Source organism: Acomys minous (assembly GCF_964271855.1).
Source record: "Acomys minous genome assembly, chromosome: 14".
In the NCBI taxonomy this organism is placed as follows: Eukaryota; Metazoa; Chordata; class Mammalia; order Rodentia; family Muridae; genus Acomys; species Acomys minous.
The window spans coordinates 50593988-50609270 of NC_140496.1; the positions used below are offsets into that span (position 1 = coordinate 50593988).

The 15283-nt window shown below is 39.7% G+C and overlaps 1 protein-coding gene across 3 annotated transcripts in view; it reads left to right on the forward strand.

Annotated features, from left to right (window-relative positions):
- Positions 1-15283, forward strand: part of LOC311582556 (uncharacterized protein) — a 206122-nt gene that overhangs the window by 173770 nt on the left and 17069 nt on the right. For 2 of the 3 annotated variants that reach the window (XR_014774141.1, XM_084755728.1), the window contains 2 exons: positions 1078-1392; positions 3208-3302. Coding sequence is in view for 1 of the 3 variants with exons in the window: in XM_084755728.1 (XP_084611854.1) it covers positions 1114-1392; positions 3208-3302 (374 nt within the window). In the remaining 2 variants the exon portion in view is untranslated. Of the gene's footprint in view, positions 1-1077; positions 1393-3207; positions 3307-15283 lie in introns of all 3 variants that reach the window. The other variant, XR_014774140.1, reaches the window with a different exon arrangement.

Here is a 15283-nt window from a genome sequence, read left to right on the forward strand (position 1 = left end):
TCTAGGTAACAGCTCAGCAGCTGATGTAAAAGTGAGGTTGGCATCTTACATTCTTTCGCAGGTTGATGTTTATTTTCTGTCAGGTATGGAAATCAAGCACATGAAAACAAAATTTGGCTGCATCTAAATGACAAACATTAAATCTCCACAAATCTTCTCTTTATGAGCACGGGGGAACTGACAGTGAGCCGTATAGAATGTATCAGGCAGGTTCCTTGTACCAGGCTGAGCTAGAAGCTGAAATAGTACACTCCCCCCCACAAAAGAAGGGGGATTTTCTCTGTCTGAAAAACTCATGTTTAAGATGTCTACATGAAATAAGTAAACAACACTATTCCCATTTTGGAGCAGAAGAGTAACCATCAAATTAATGAAATGAAAAATAAGTGAGAAAAAATAACTATGAAGGTTTTTATTTATTTTGTAGAAAAATATATTTTAATTTTAGAAACTAAAATGATTAATGTTAAAATTTGAAGCTTTATGTGTTTATAAATAATTCACATGGCTTTTAGATGTTTGTCCTTCTACAAATTTTGGCAGTCACTTTTCTCCTTAATGAATTCTGAACCTTTATTAGCATTATAAGATCTGCATTAATATAATTAAATCTGCACATATTTGGAGGTCCAGTCCATGTCATGGGTATAAACTATTTCAAAACACCTAGCTCACTGCAAACGCTGTTACTGCAAACCAATTTTCTACATAAGAAGCAGGGTTACCCCTATGAGATGCTTTTCCATTGAAAGGTCTTCTGACTAAGTCAAGGTCGGAACTAGACTAGTTTAGCTCAGAGCAATAAACATAGCTGCTGCTAGCTCTCTATGGATGGATTGCTCAGCAGGAGCACTGAGCAGGGTAGCTGGGTGGTTAAATCACCAGCCAGAACCTATGGCTTTGGTTTCCCACTCAGCAATGCATGCTTTCTCCATATCCCGCTACTCAGTGGACACTTCTGATCGTAGCATAGTTATATTGATTGGGGCTGCGATGGCAAAGTTTATCAGAAGTTTGCTTCTACAAAGTTGTCTTTATTTCAACACTGTTCTTGTCCCACCTCCCATTTGCAGGGAGGGCAATGTTGAAGGAAGTTCCTTCAATGCAGAACTGATGGTCAGTGTGAATGTGTCCTGGCCTCAAGATGCAGGAAGCAGAGCTGGATGTGGAATGTGGGAGGATCACAGGATATGGCTGAGAGAAGCAACAGGAATAAATGACACGGGTAAATCCCCAGGAAAAGCTTCCCCATCTTTCTACTTTTGCTTGGGAAACATACTGGGAACTCTCACCTTCCAGATTTCCTCTAGAGACCTCTGTGTGGCTCTTTCATTGTTGGCTCTGTTGCTTGTTGGGGAGGATCACCTGCTGCTATTGGAGTGCAATATCTTGGTGAGTGTTGGACACATGAATACTGGAATGTATGAGAACACGGTGCTCACCTGAGTGTTTTTATTAGTACATTTCCAGAGGATGTCTTTTTCTGAGCCAGACAGGACCCATACGTTCAGTCCAACACAGACCGTTAGTCACCCACAAGAAGTATAAAGAGCAGTCAGAGGAGATAAGGCTTAATGAGAGGATGGTGGTGAGGAAGAACACCCAGCAAAGGGCTGAGGTAACTCATATCCCTCTTTTTTTTTTCTTTAAGGACCATCAATCTAGGACACGAGAGTAGCCAGAAACTGTGATCTGTGCTCCTTTTGTTATTCCTCACGTATTCATGGAAGGTTGATATCCACCCCCCCAAAAAAAAATCCAGAGTCAAACAAACCTGTCAATGCCATGGACGTTGCCTTCTATTTGAGACTGGCCTGCCTGACAAGTGTGTCAAGAGTCTAGGATCTTAGACCCACCTGTGCCAAATTATAATGAGAAATATAAACGCTGTGTTTACCGAAATATTTTATTATTTTATATTGATTATATTATCTTTGAATTATTTTCTCTCATCTAGGTAAGGTATAAAGGAAAAGTGGTCTAATGATCATGGAATGGGATGTAGGGTGCTGGATTCCTATCTGACTGTTTGACTAAGGGGGGGGATCACATGTGTGTGAGGAAGGAAAGTGTCTCTACCCAGATCCTGTGCTTGTGTGAGATCCTACGACATTAGTGCATTGTTATTTATTGTAAGTCGTATACAATAATATTTACCTTGATATGTTGCTTGTTTTTCCAAGTGTAGAGTGAGGTTGGGAAAGCTGTTTTATGATTTGCACTTAATTGGCTTCTTCAGGATTTTTGCTCAGTAGCATGTTTCTGGTTTTTTAAGAAAACGAATGTGTATATAAATGGGGGAGATCTCAAACTGGATACAAAAACAAACTTGAGGCTGGGGAGATGGCTCATTCAGCAAAGTGCTTGCTTCTCAAGCACAAGGACCTGAGTTTTGTTCCCTAGCATCCATGTACAAAGTAACCAGGGCAAGGTGGCACATGCCTGTGGCTTCAGTGCTGGGCTTGGCAGGTAGACACAGATCCACAGAGGTCGATGTGCATGAGAAAGAAAGCACAGGGTTTAGTGAGAGAGGCTCAGTCTCAAAACTACAAGGTGAGAGTGACAGAAGAGAACACCTAATGTAGCCTCCACACATCCACATGTACATGCACACCTGCACACACATGTGCACACACACACACACACACACACACACACACACACACACACAAAGAATAAAACGATTAAATTGAGAAGAATGAATGATGGATGTGATGACAATCTCCTTGCCTTCAGCGTTTTAAATTTCACAAGTTAATTAACTTAAAAATGATATAAATGAATGAAATAAGAATGAAAAAATTGGCAAGGTAATTTCCCCAAAGAACCCTTTGTTTTAATTTTTAACAATGTGTATTATTAACTCCAATTAGCTGTTTAAAGCATGTTGCCAAGTAGAATGTTTAATACAACAACTTAGATTTGTGTTTTCCCTGAGGACATTGTACAAGTGTGCTTGGGCTGGTTCATCATTTCTCTTATAATGTGTTTCTACCGATTTATTCAGATCCTGGCCATTCAAAGTGTCTGTGGTCCAGTAACAAAAAATATCTCCCAGAAGCATTGTAGAGAAGTACGAAACTTTGATCTGGAAGATCCTTTCTCTCAAATTGAATCAGAGACAAATGAGTTTATGCTTCATGGATTTATCTCAAATCATGAGCTACTGGAGAAAAAAATGAATCTGCTTTTCATGTCTGTTTTCAGATCACATCTCACCGTGGGTGTAGGTGCACATGTGTACAGGTGCACACCCTTACGTACGCCTACAGAAGCCAGTGGGCAGCCTGGAGTGCCATTCCGTAGGTACTGCCCATCTTGGGTTTGTTATTGTGGTTTTTGTTGTTTCGTTGAGACAGGGTCTCTTATTGTCCTGGAACACATCATAAACTAGTGATCCTTCGAGATCAATTTCAGGCACATGGTACTATGCCTGGCTTTTAAAACATAATGTGGGTTCTCGGGATGGAACTAAGATCCCGATGATTGTAAGGCAAGTGTTTTATCAGCTGAGCTAGCTTTCCCATCCAACTTTAATTCATCATCACCTGGGCCATCCATTTTTAGAGAGAAACATTGAAGTTATAGCAAATGCTTTTTGATTATTTTAGCAAGCATAATTGCTAGAATCTATATGAAGGAGGTTCTGACATCTTGGCATTCTGTGTATCTGGAATATTATCTCCTTTTTTTGTTATTGTTAAATAATTTCCTCCAGCCCTCAGTAGAAACCTACATGCAATGCTTTATTCCTTGAGTTAGCAACTCTAGACAGATGTGCAGTATTTTTCTGATGAACATTTGGCCACCATTTGACTAGTAGCAACCCCTCACACACAGGGTATTTAAAGACCTGGTGCCAGTTTTGATTCATATAGGCAGGAGTGTATAGTAGCAAAAAGTACTACTTGGTTACCATTTCTTACACTTTATATTTCTTCCTCCCTCCTTCGTGTGTGTGTGTGTGCGTGGGTGTGTTTGTGTGTGCGTGCGTGCATGCGTGCATGCGCGCTCTGGGCAACAGCTTTAAATATTTCAGCCTGGTATAAACCAACTGCAGCAAGCTAAAAGCAAGATAATAGACAAATGTTACCAGTTACATTTGTCTGAACTCCTTTAAGAGAATTTTTAAGTCAATGTCAAAGGTATTCCTTCACATAAAGTGGCATTCCTTAGTTGGGGAGGGGATCATTTATAAGTAAGTATGATCAATCACACTGTCCAAATAACTGCATCATACAACCCTAGAAAGAAAGCAGGAATTCTGAGATTCTCCCACTAAGGAGTGCCACCTTATGTGAAGAAACACCTTTGACATTAACTTATTTGCATATGAAACACTAATTATTGCAAAGTTGAGCTATACATTTTTCAAAGGTAGCAATTCATCTGTTTGGTTCACTCTTGTGTCCCCCAGCATGGAGAACCTTAAATGTGGCCTGTCATAGTTTTTGCTTGAATGAGTGAGCCTAAAATAGTAAGATGCCTTAAGAATTCATTTAAACAGTTGAGATTCATTCCTTATTGGTAGCGTTTTGCTAAATGTGCGTTTGAGTAACAAGATTCTCCCTGGGAACAAGATCTATTTAAAGCCTTATCTAAACAAGAAACAGTAGAATCCAAGGCTAATTGTGACTTTCAAAGCATGGTGCTGGTTTAGCTCTGCAAGCACACTTTACCCGTGGCTCACTTATTACATGGCTTTTTCCTGTCATGGAATCACAGGCCAGGTGATGTTTCTCTGGCGCCATCCTCTTCCATTGAGCCACTTTTGCCCTATAATGTTGGACTACAAAGATGGCATTCAGAGAGTTTTTTCCTACTTTTCACCCGCTGCCCTCTTGGTCAAGCATGGAAGCCAATTTTTAACCCTCTTAATCTTGGCTCTAAGGTCCTGCACTCGTGGGGTGGCTGCCTTCTGCATTCCCATGATAAGCTTATAACTGCCAACTTATTTTCCTCCATTTTCCCTAGGGAAGAAAGTGCCTTGCTGATGGTGGTGTGCTTCAATGAGCGGAGTGGGGCTTCCCTCTTGATGAGCAGACAGGATGTGGCGGAGTGGGGCTTCCCTCTTGAGAACGTGTTGGGGTCAGGGTCACACCCGTTCTCTCTGTTTCCCTTTCGAAGGCCCAGCTAGAAACATGGCTTTTCTCTAGTCCACCTGAATTCTACAGCTGTAAAAAGTTATAAAACATTATTTTGAAGTGAATTTTTAAAAAGTTATTTTATTCTGTGGGTGTATAAAACATGTGCACACAGATGCCTGTGAGGGCCCTGAGGCTGGGTTATGAAAGTTGTGAGACACGTAGCTTGGGTGTTGAGCACTGAACTTGGTCCTCTGAAAGATCAGCAAGCACTCTTAACCACTGAGCCATCTCTGGAGGACTAGAAATTGAGTTTATAACAGTAAATGAAAAGGTAACTCTTCTTTTACACTTGACTTTTTCTCAGTTTATAATTAGAAATTCCAAGGGTTTTTTTCCCTTATAGATTAATAGTCTTATCATTGTGTCCACCTGAAGTCCTGTGGGACAATACATTTTATTCAGAAATCGTGATCTGAAGATGAACTTTTGTAAGCATATAAGTCAAGAAGTGTAATACATGTATCAAGGGACATATTTATAAGTTTAAAAAGGTATTGAGTGAATTGGAGCAAAAAATCATTCCTTAAGAATTTCTAAAAGAAGTCAATTATACATACAACTTTTAAGGAAAACGAATACATGTACTAAGGTAAGGAGTACATTCTAAAGCAAAGGATATGAGCAGAAGCAACACAGTAGACTGTCAAGTAGACAGGGAACTCCAGAGGAAAGCTGTGATTCGGTCATTTCAAAGTTGTAAATTATCAACAGATTATTTTACTTTTTAATCTATGATTTTTATCACCTGCCATAAAACAGACATAGAAGACATAGAAGGAGAGAGAGAGAGAGAGAGAGAGAGAGAGAGAGAGAGAGAGAGAGAGAGAGAGAGAAAGAGAGAGTGAGAAGAAGAAGGAGGAGGAGGAGGAGGAGGAGGAGGTGCAGGAGGCTGAGGAGGAGGAGGAAGAAGAAGCAGCAGCTACATCACACAAAGAGTAGTTTAAATAATGCAAGGAAATCCAAGTACACATTGTCATTCATTAAGACCTAAACATCTATTCTGATAATAATTTTGCACATATTATTACATTTATAAGTTTATCTAATTAAAAATTTAACTGTCTTTTAATCAGTCTATATAAAAATAAGCACCATATTAAAGCATTCCCTGTAAAAAATATGATGTAAGAGTGAGTTATTTAGCCTTAAGAAAGGGAGTTTAGCCCTCCACAAGGCAGGGATGTATGGAGATCTTATTTTTATTTTTTTGAAAAGCGTCCAAGCCCATTTTCCTAGTGGCTGTATTAATTTGCACTCCCACTAGCAGGGAACAAGTCTGGCATCATTTTGAATATTCTTTGCAACATTTGTTGTCAGTTATTGATGATAGCCTTATTCGTTCTTCTTTTGCATTTGATCCTCACTGTAACTGATAGTCATGGAGAGGCACAAAAGGCTTTGCAGTTGCACTGGTTGCCCCCAAGTTAGTTGGTTATGAATATCGTCTTTATTAGTCAAGTGGATACATTTCAAGTTAAATAATTCATAATTTTTTGGCTATACTACACCGGTGGTGGATCAAATATTACAACTCAAGCTGTTCCAGTGTTATGGAAAGACCCAAAGAGGACAGTGATGAGGGTCAAGGGGTAGAAATAGTTAAACATGCCTCAGGCTTTGCTCTTGGAGTCAGGTCTAGAGTAATAAGGTACTTTAGAAAGGAGAAGGCATGCCAGTTACCTTAACACCGAAAATCTAATATAAGAAAGTTAAATTATTTAGTGAAAACTCGACAAGGCATGAAGAGACCCAAATTATTGAAAACTGTAGGAAGCAATTTGGTTCTAAGAATCTATCCTCTACAGATCTGGGTTGGGCTCAGAGAACGGAGGCTACCCTAGGTTATTAGAACCTAAAAGCTTGAAGGAGATACCAGTAGGACAGGACCCAGATCTTTGAGTCGGGGTGGGATTTTTTTCTTGGCTAGTGCTGGCATCTGATAGAACAGAGTACGACCCCCTTGTACCTGTGTACCCAAGACTTAGATTTACAAAGTACATTCTGGCTGCTGTGCGCATCTCTGAGAAAAATGCTTTAGATCCAAAACCTGGATTTGGTGAATAACTCTGTGATTCACTGGAATGATTAGGGTAAAGAAGAGGCATTGTTATACAACGCTATACGATGCTGATGCTGCAGGGAGCTGAAATTCCATAGGAGCGAACACGCTTCTTCTCTTTTCCAGTCATGCAGGGTCCCTCTAACACTCCTTTTAAGCGCATCTATCAGAGCCAGTAAGCAAAGCAGAAGCATGGGCTGCAGGGATTCGGCCTTAGCATCCTCAAGGTGTAGAAGGATACTGAGGCTGAGAGATCCCAGGAAAACATCTGGTACAAGTGGGGCTTCCGTAGTGGCGTGTGAGGTGGAAAGATGGTAGAGAACCAGCGGTTCTGAGATCTGAGATCTGTGGGAGGCAGGTAGGCCAGGTTGGATGACTACTTTAGAGGAAGCCTGAGCCAGAAGTTGCCGGTGTGAGGGGCGGGTCATGGAAGCATATGGTCCCAGCTGGTAGCTTTATAAACACCGGAGCTAAGATGACAGAGAAGCATGAGAGAGACTGAGATGAAAATAAAGCTCATTTATACCAGCTCTGACGGTAGAAGGGCCAAGTTAAGGAAAGAGTCTGGGGGCCGATGTTAATGTGTATCATGTTTTAGAGTCTAAATTCCATGTTCCATGAATGGACGGGTGAGCCTCGACTTATCTAGAAGGGCAGAAGTGAAAAATGTTTTGGTTTTATGTGGTTTGACTTCAGGAAGTTTAACAGTCCTCTGGATTCTCTACATTTTTATTATGGAAAACTGCCACTTACCCATAACTCATTGTCAACCAAAAATCACGGTAAGGAATATGCTCCCCCACATGCCAGCAAGCTAGTGCCTTCAATGTCATTCATGGAGCCTAACAGTCTGTCCCTCACCGGCCTATCTAGTGTTGCTTAATATGGTTCATTCTCACCTCACGGTCCAAAAAGCATTGCAGATGGCGCTATTACAAGACTCTCTGGAGACCAGTTAAGATCACCTGGAGGGAGGGAAGGGCACCAACTTTTATTTTTGAAGGTTCTCCATGATCTTTAATGTCATAATTATAAACCATTAGACATGAAAATCCTTAGGACTCAATTAATCATGCTTATTTTTCAATGGAGTTGAATTGAATTGAAGATTCCAGTCACTTACTGGGTGACTGCTGATTGATGGACATGCAATAAATGAGACAAAATTAGTACCCCATGATTCAGTAGGCGAGACCAAGATTTACAATATATGGTTCAGTTTGATATTATAAATAGACACAAGGAACACATGATAAGCAGTTTCAAGCGGATGTGTCAGAGAGAAAAGGGGGAAAACCTATCACAAAACAAAGGGGAATATTTGTAGAAAGAGAATATTGTTCCAGACTGAACAAGGATGAAGAAACATGAGAGTATGTTATCACTCATGATGTACAGCTTGTGTGATGCGAAAATAGGTTAAATTAAAAAAAAAACTAGGGGTGAGAATAGAAAAGAGAGGCAGCTGCACACAGTAAAGGGTTTTAAATTCAACACACAGTATCCATGAGGATGCAAATGTGGTGTGAGGCTATGAGGGTCAGTTACAGGTGGAAGGATATTTCTGGGCAGAGCACATGCTGAATGAAAGCATAAAGGCTTTAAGGGCCGGGTGGTTTCAAGGAAAAATGATAACCCAGCCCAAGGGAGTGTGGAAAAGGGATGGGTGGCAGTGGTGGTGGGCTTAATGGAATAGATAACACTGTATACCTTACTCTGAATTTGGATTTTCTACTCTAACAGAAACTTGAAGGGATTTTTTAAAAAGAGAAGTGTCATACAGCTCATGTTTGGCCTGAGCTGGCAGCCTTGGTGGTATTCCCTGGATTGTGATTTGATAGCAAGGTGGAGGGAAAAAGCCAGACACCAACAGGAACAGGAGGAGAAAGAACAGGACTAGAGAAGGGTTATAAGAGTGGCCGAGCTAACAGGTATAAGGCAACTGGGGTTGATCATCAATGGGGTGTCGGGTCCAATGGAGCTTCTGTTTAGGAATAAGACACCTTGAATTTGAGGTTCTGTGTTATCCAACATAGTAGTGAAGTGGACAATTGAAAATAAGCCCATCGTTCATAGAAGATGAGTCTAGATCAGGAATGCTTATCTGGCACCAAAAGCTTGTGGAAGTGGAGCCAACCAACGTCCAGATAAGAACTCAAAAAGAAAATTCAACATTTGGAAACAAGCAAATGTCTGAATTAGTAAAGTAAGATAAAAGAGTAAAATAGGAAATCAGATGAGTGTTGGAAATGTTTAGACCAGTGCTTTTCAACTTTCAAAGGGGTCGTCACCCCTTTGGGGGATTGCATATCAGATACTTAAATTATGGTTGGTAACTGTACCAAAATTATAGCTATGAAGTAGCAATGAAATTATTTTAAGGTTGAGAATCACCACAACATAAGGAGCTGTATTAAACGGTCACAGCATTAGGAAGGTTGAGATCCACTGGTCTAGACTCTAGAGAAAGGTCAATTTAAAAGGAGTAGATTGGTCAGCAATGTCAAACATTACAAACAAGTTCAAAGGGATGTAAAGCTGAGAGGATTTCCTAACTGAGTTCCAGAGACAGGGTGTGTGTGTGTGTGTGTGTGTGTGTGTATGTGTGTGTGTGTGTGTGTGCTACATATGAGATGCTCAATAATATTTGTGGAATGAATAAGTGGATTGAAAAGAATGCTAATTTCCCTAGGGGAAGCATATAGTTTCTGGTGTCCAATGTAATCTGGCTTGCATGTAGGTTAAGCTGTTACTTAAAACAAAAAACATATTTGGTATGACCATTTCCTTGTTTCCAAATAAAAGAAACAAAATTAATCTAGAAAGAACATATTTTTTTAACTAAAAACAAACATTTTTTCTGCATGAAAAGCATTTTCCTTATTATTGTTTAATAAATGTGTCACACATTGCACAATGGAAAATGAAATAATATTTAATTTCCTATGTTATCAAATGTATGGCCTTTTTGACTTTTTCATGTTCAAAAGTTAACTCACTTCTTCTACCAAAGAATATTAAGTCTGTGGGACAAGAATTTAGCTTGGATTCAGAAAAACCTTAATGAATTGGAAGTGAGTAAAAAACCATGTACTGCTCATTTAAATTTTTTCCCAATTTATTATGAATTCCCTAATATTTTAATACCATATTCTCTTTAAAAATTGAACTCTATTAACTGAACAACTGAGTGCTACGTCAATTTGAAAGTAGCCAAATCTCTTTCAGGGGCATAATTAAAAACTCACTTGTAAGGAATTCAACTTAATTATTTTCCATAAAAGATTCTCCAAAAATTGTTACAAAGCGAAATATGATTTTGAGAAGTCTAGACTAATTTGTATTTTCTATTTTTAGTTTTGATACTCATTTATGATAAGATTTTGTTTAGGCATATATTTTCTTTGAAGATGAGTAAGGGAAGGCACTTGGTAGACTGTGTAGAATTCCAGTTGGTTAATATAAGCTTATTCCAATAAAATTCTATTTCTGATCCATATATATGCACACATTAATAATGATAGATGGAAAATGCAAACAGCATCCTCTTATGAGTGGCACTGAGTTATGTTTAGCTTTTCCGAATGAGTTTTTCTAGAAACATTTCCAGAGAGCAGGATTTGAGGCCAATTACTTAGTTAAGGAAGTATTTCTAGGGGAAATTAGTAAGAGAGAGAGAGAGAGAGAAAGTTGGGGAGGCTAGACAGGTGGGGTTTGGCAGGATCTTTTTGAGTCAGTCTGACTCTGAGATGACACCTGGCCATGTTAGGCCTGCACGAGTTGGCCATTTGTCACCTAGTGAGCTAAAAGGAGAGGTAAGGCAGTGAACTCTGTTTCCAGGCCTTTGCACATCCTGCGTGTGGGCAGAGCACTGACTGCCTCTAGTCATCTGATGTCCCCCTCTGTGAAAACCGTGAAGCAACAGTCATCGGAAGCCAAAGAGTTGGGTGTGTGTGGCGAGGGGTAGATTGGCAGAGAAACAACAGAGAGGATCCAGGAACTGGGCAAGTTGCTGGAAAGCATAACAAATTAAATTCTGTATTTCTTTTATAGCCTTGAAATGCAATTTCTATGGAAACATCACCATTTGAAAATTCTGTCATTTCACCTTAGTTTCTGATTCAAAAGTCCACAGCGTGGAGGTTCTTGGTGACTAGTTGCAGTGAAGTTGTCACTTAGTTGCTGAGTTAAAATGTCCTTTCATCTGTATAGACAAAAACTAGTTAGAAATCCATTTGGAGACATACTGTCCCAGAAGGCACTGTTCCTCCTCGCAGCTCCATTTTTATTTTGAGATGCCCTTTCCTGTCCTAGCATAACCCATTCCCTGTGAATTGGTTCTGTAGTAAAGTAAAAATGTGACTCACCAAGATAACTTACACATCATATCTGACAGGGGATGATTTTTCTAATTTGAACAGCTTTTCCAGGTCCACACAAACCCTGTTTGTTTCCTGTGGGCCATCATCTATTTGGAAAATAATCTTCACTTTACGAAGCAATTTGTTGGTGTGACAATAAGGAAGTCAAATAAATGTGCGAGGGGTTCTTTTAGATCAAAACAAATAGAAAATCACTTGTCAATCTTTATTAACAGTGTGAGGAAGAGTCTGGTATGAAGAGTCCTTTATAATCTGCCGAGAAAGACCAAAAGGAGTAGTTGGAGTGTTGTTTTGAGACAAGAGATATGTCTTTGGTTCTGATATCTTTGAAAAAAATCTAATTTTGAAGGAAGAATATATAGTGGATATTTTAATGTGCCTAAACATGTAAGCAATTCAAATTCCTACATAAATTGCATTTTTCCTATCTTCACACATCTATAGTAAAACTTAATTTAATAATTAGCTAGAGCAAGAGATAATGACCAATAGCAAAATAATTATAACCATATGCTCTATTAAAGTTATATGAGTATACTTTCTTCTGAAATTAACTTACTATAAAACTGCTACCCATCTTTCCTTGCAATAGTGTGATAGGATACAATCCTTATGTGATGAGATAACATGGACAAACAAATGAGGCAGGCATTGTTATTCATGCGTGTAGTACATTTTTATCCAGATGATAACAACTTCCAATTGAGTAGATTGGAAGATAATGTGTATGGTGTAGATGTGTGTCCTGGGCAAAATGCAGTAGGGTGGCCCAAGAATGTATTGTGCTAATTAGAATGGTGTATAATTAAAAACATGTGTGTGTGTATGTGTGTGTGTGTGTGTGTGTGTGTGTGTATGTGTGTGTGTGTGTGTGTGTGTGTGTGTATGTGTGTGTGTGTTTCTGGTTATTAAACCCAGGGTTTTGCACATGGTAGGCAAGCATTCTACATCTGACTACAGCCTCAGCCACATTATGTTTGAATTTTCATTTAACATTTCTGACTATGGCTGACATGGAAAGTAAAACTGCTGCTAAGTTGTGTGCAGGGGGTAAGGGCGGGGACCTCGGTGTTGCCTTGCAGAGCCTCTGTCATCTGGCAAGGTATGTGAATGGCTCCATCACAGATAGTCCTACTTATCCACTGCCACCTTGAATTTCACAAATCAAACAGCAAAACCAGCAATGCTCACCTACTTTTCAAGGCAATTGGTAAATCACACAGCCCACGAGGCAATGCAATTCCCTCACCCTCTTGCTTTCTATGCATATCTGACCAATGATTACAAGAGAAAGAGGTAAAATGGGCTTAGGTCCAGAAACCTTAATTTAGTCACCAAGACTTATTTAATTTGTTTTGTCAAAGTGCAATAGCTTGAGACGTTATTTTTAAGTCAATAACTGTTTTTACTTCACCTTCTACAATTGGCAAAGTGAAACTTCAGAAGGCTCAAAGCAAATGTTTTTTGTTTGTTTGTTTGTTTTTGCTGAGTTCTCTCCAAATGATTATGTAAAATAAGATATTCTAGATGTGGAAAAGCGAGGACCACTGTCTAGAAGAGAAGCACAGAGAGATGATGCCACCAGTTAATGATGAGAACTTCATTGCACCTTGCTAGCTCACTGATCTTCAGATTCCGTGGCTTGTGAGATGAAACTAAAGCAGCAAGGATTCTTCTCTTGTTTGTCCTCACTGTCCGTTACTTTGACCCAGAGGATTCACCCTTGAGTCAGAAGGAGCTTGGCAAGTTTCTGGCCTATAATTCCATACTTTTCTTCCCAAATTTCAGTCAGCAACCACAGATTTAAAAGGAAGAATTTAGACATCATACACACACACACACACACACACACACACACACACACACACACACACATTGGGACAGTGAGACCCAGAAGTGGCAGGGCTTTTACAGACAGAGGGAAGCAACTGAAGTGGACTTAGGCAACACTTCCCTGTAGGCTTTGTTTTTTTTTTTTTTTTAACAAATAAACTTTATTATACAACCCAACTAGCTTACACAAGAGGGAAAAAAGGCTAAGGGGAAAAAAGAGTGAACCTTCCGGTATCCGTTCCATGGGACGGGTCCTTAGATGTCTCTGGTCTGCGTGCAGGTCCAACCTGCTCGCTGATCTGATCCCTGTGCACTCAAGCCCGGTCTCAACCTGCTGTTGTTCTCTTCTCTCCTCCTCTCTGGGTCACCTGCGAAGGGCGGTCTCCTTCTCCCATTGAGGGTCAATTAGAAACACAATAGTCCAGGTGGAGTCCCCAGGTCAGCTTCCTGAATTCCAGGCCCAGGATGGCTCCACTCAGTCTATCACAAGGTTAATCTAAGGGAGTATCCGTGGTGTGTCCAAGGGTAAAGCCCGCCAAGACTGCTGTCACCTGTGACAAAGCATACAGTTTTCCCCACACTTCCCTACCTCATGTTTGGACAAACACTTTATATAGTGGAATGAAAGCCAACGTAGAAAGGAGAGAGGCTACCCTCTGCTCCAAGCCAGGAGAGAGAGGAGGCTGAGAGAAGTGTCAGATTGAGCTGATCATCAAATTTGTCTCCTGTTTGTGCTTTAATTCTCAGGACTTCTTTAAGTGGTTTTACAGGAGATACTTTGAGTATAATAGTATCTATCTGCCTGGCCAGATTGCAGTTTGGCAGCAGACAAGTTAGCACCTGTCTTGAGCCCATTTCCATTATTGTAAAATAAAATTGCTTCTCCTCTTCTTCCTATTTCATATGATTTAAGGAGGTTATGCATACGTGTGTGTGTGTGTGTGTGTGTGTGTGTGTGTGTGTACAATGTTTGGACCATGAAGGAAAAGGTGCTAAATACTGAAGGATTCTACCAGTTTCATTGGGACGTCAAGAGTTAAGTGATATGATACATGAAATATTTTGAGTTCCATGAAACAAAACAACATATGCATTTGTGCAATTATGATTTATGTTCTATGTAGCTATGGCAACATTTTATTTTTTAATGTATTTATTCATCTCTTTATTAATGTCTATAGCAAAACCCAAATGGGCAGAATTTCAATAGTTTAAAAAAGAGAAAGTATTTAAATTTTTTCCAAGAAAATATATGATTAACTATTAAATACTGCACCATTGCCTACAAGATATCTACCAAGAGCTATGTCATATGATTTATGTGAAAGGAGGAGAAAAGACAGAAAGATGCTACAGGCTTTCAGATTCAGGTAAGTCCAGATATCTTAGCACTCAGTGAACATGAAGCCATTGGAATATCTTCTTGCAATGACTGATGAGTGAGATGGATTTGAATTCCTCCGTTATCTATATAATAAGAAGCCACACTTCTTATATAATCAGAATTTCATAGAAATCTATTTCAGCAAACACGGACCATCTAGCTTCCTCTGTGGCTCAGCCACATAAGAGAATTGCTTATTTAATGTTTGAAGTATTTTGTAATTAACAAATCACTTTCACACAGCATAATATACAACAATTAGTTTAATGAATAAAAACCTGCTGAAGGGGGCATGGTCGGTCTGTACAGTGCTCTGTAGAGCAGAGCAGCGGACTGAGAAGCATGGAGAACTTGCTTCCTGCCTCTGAACACAGGGTCTCAGAGCGGCCTGCGGGGGTTAAACTGCCAGCTACTCTTACCAGTTTCCATTCAGTGTTCAGCTCCTTGGGAGTTGGATGTTCTTGGGTCAGATGGCTGG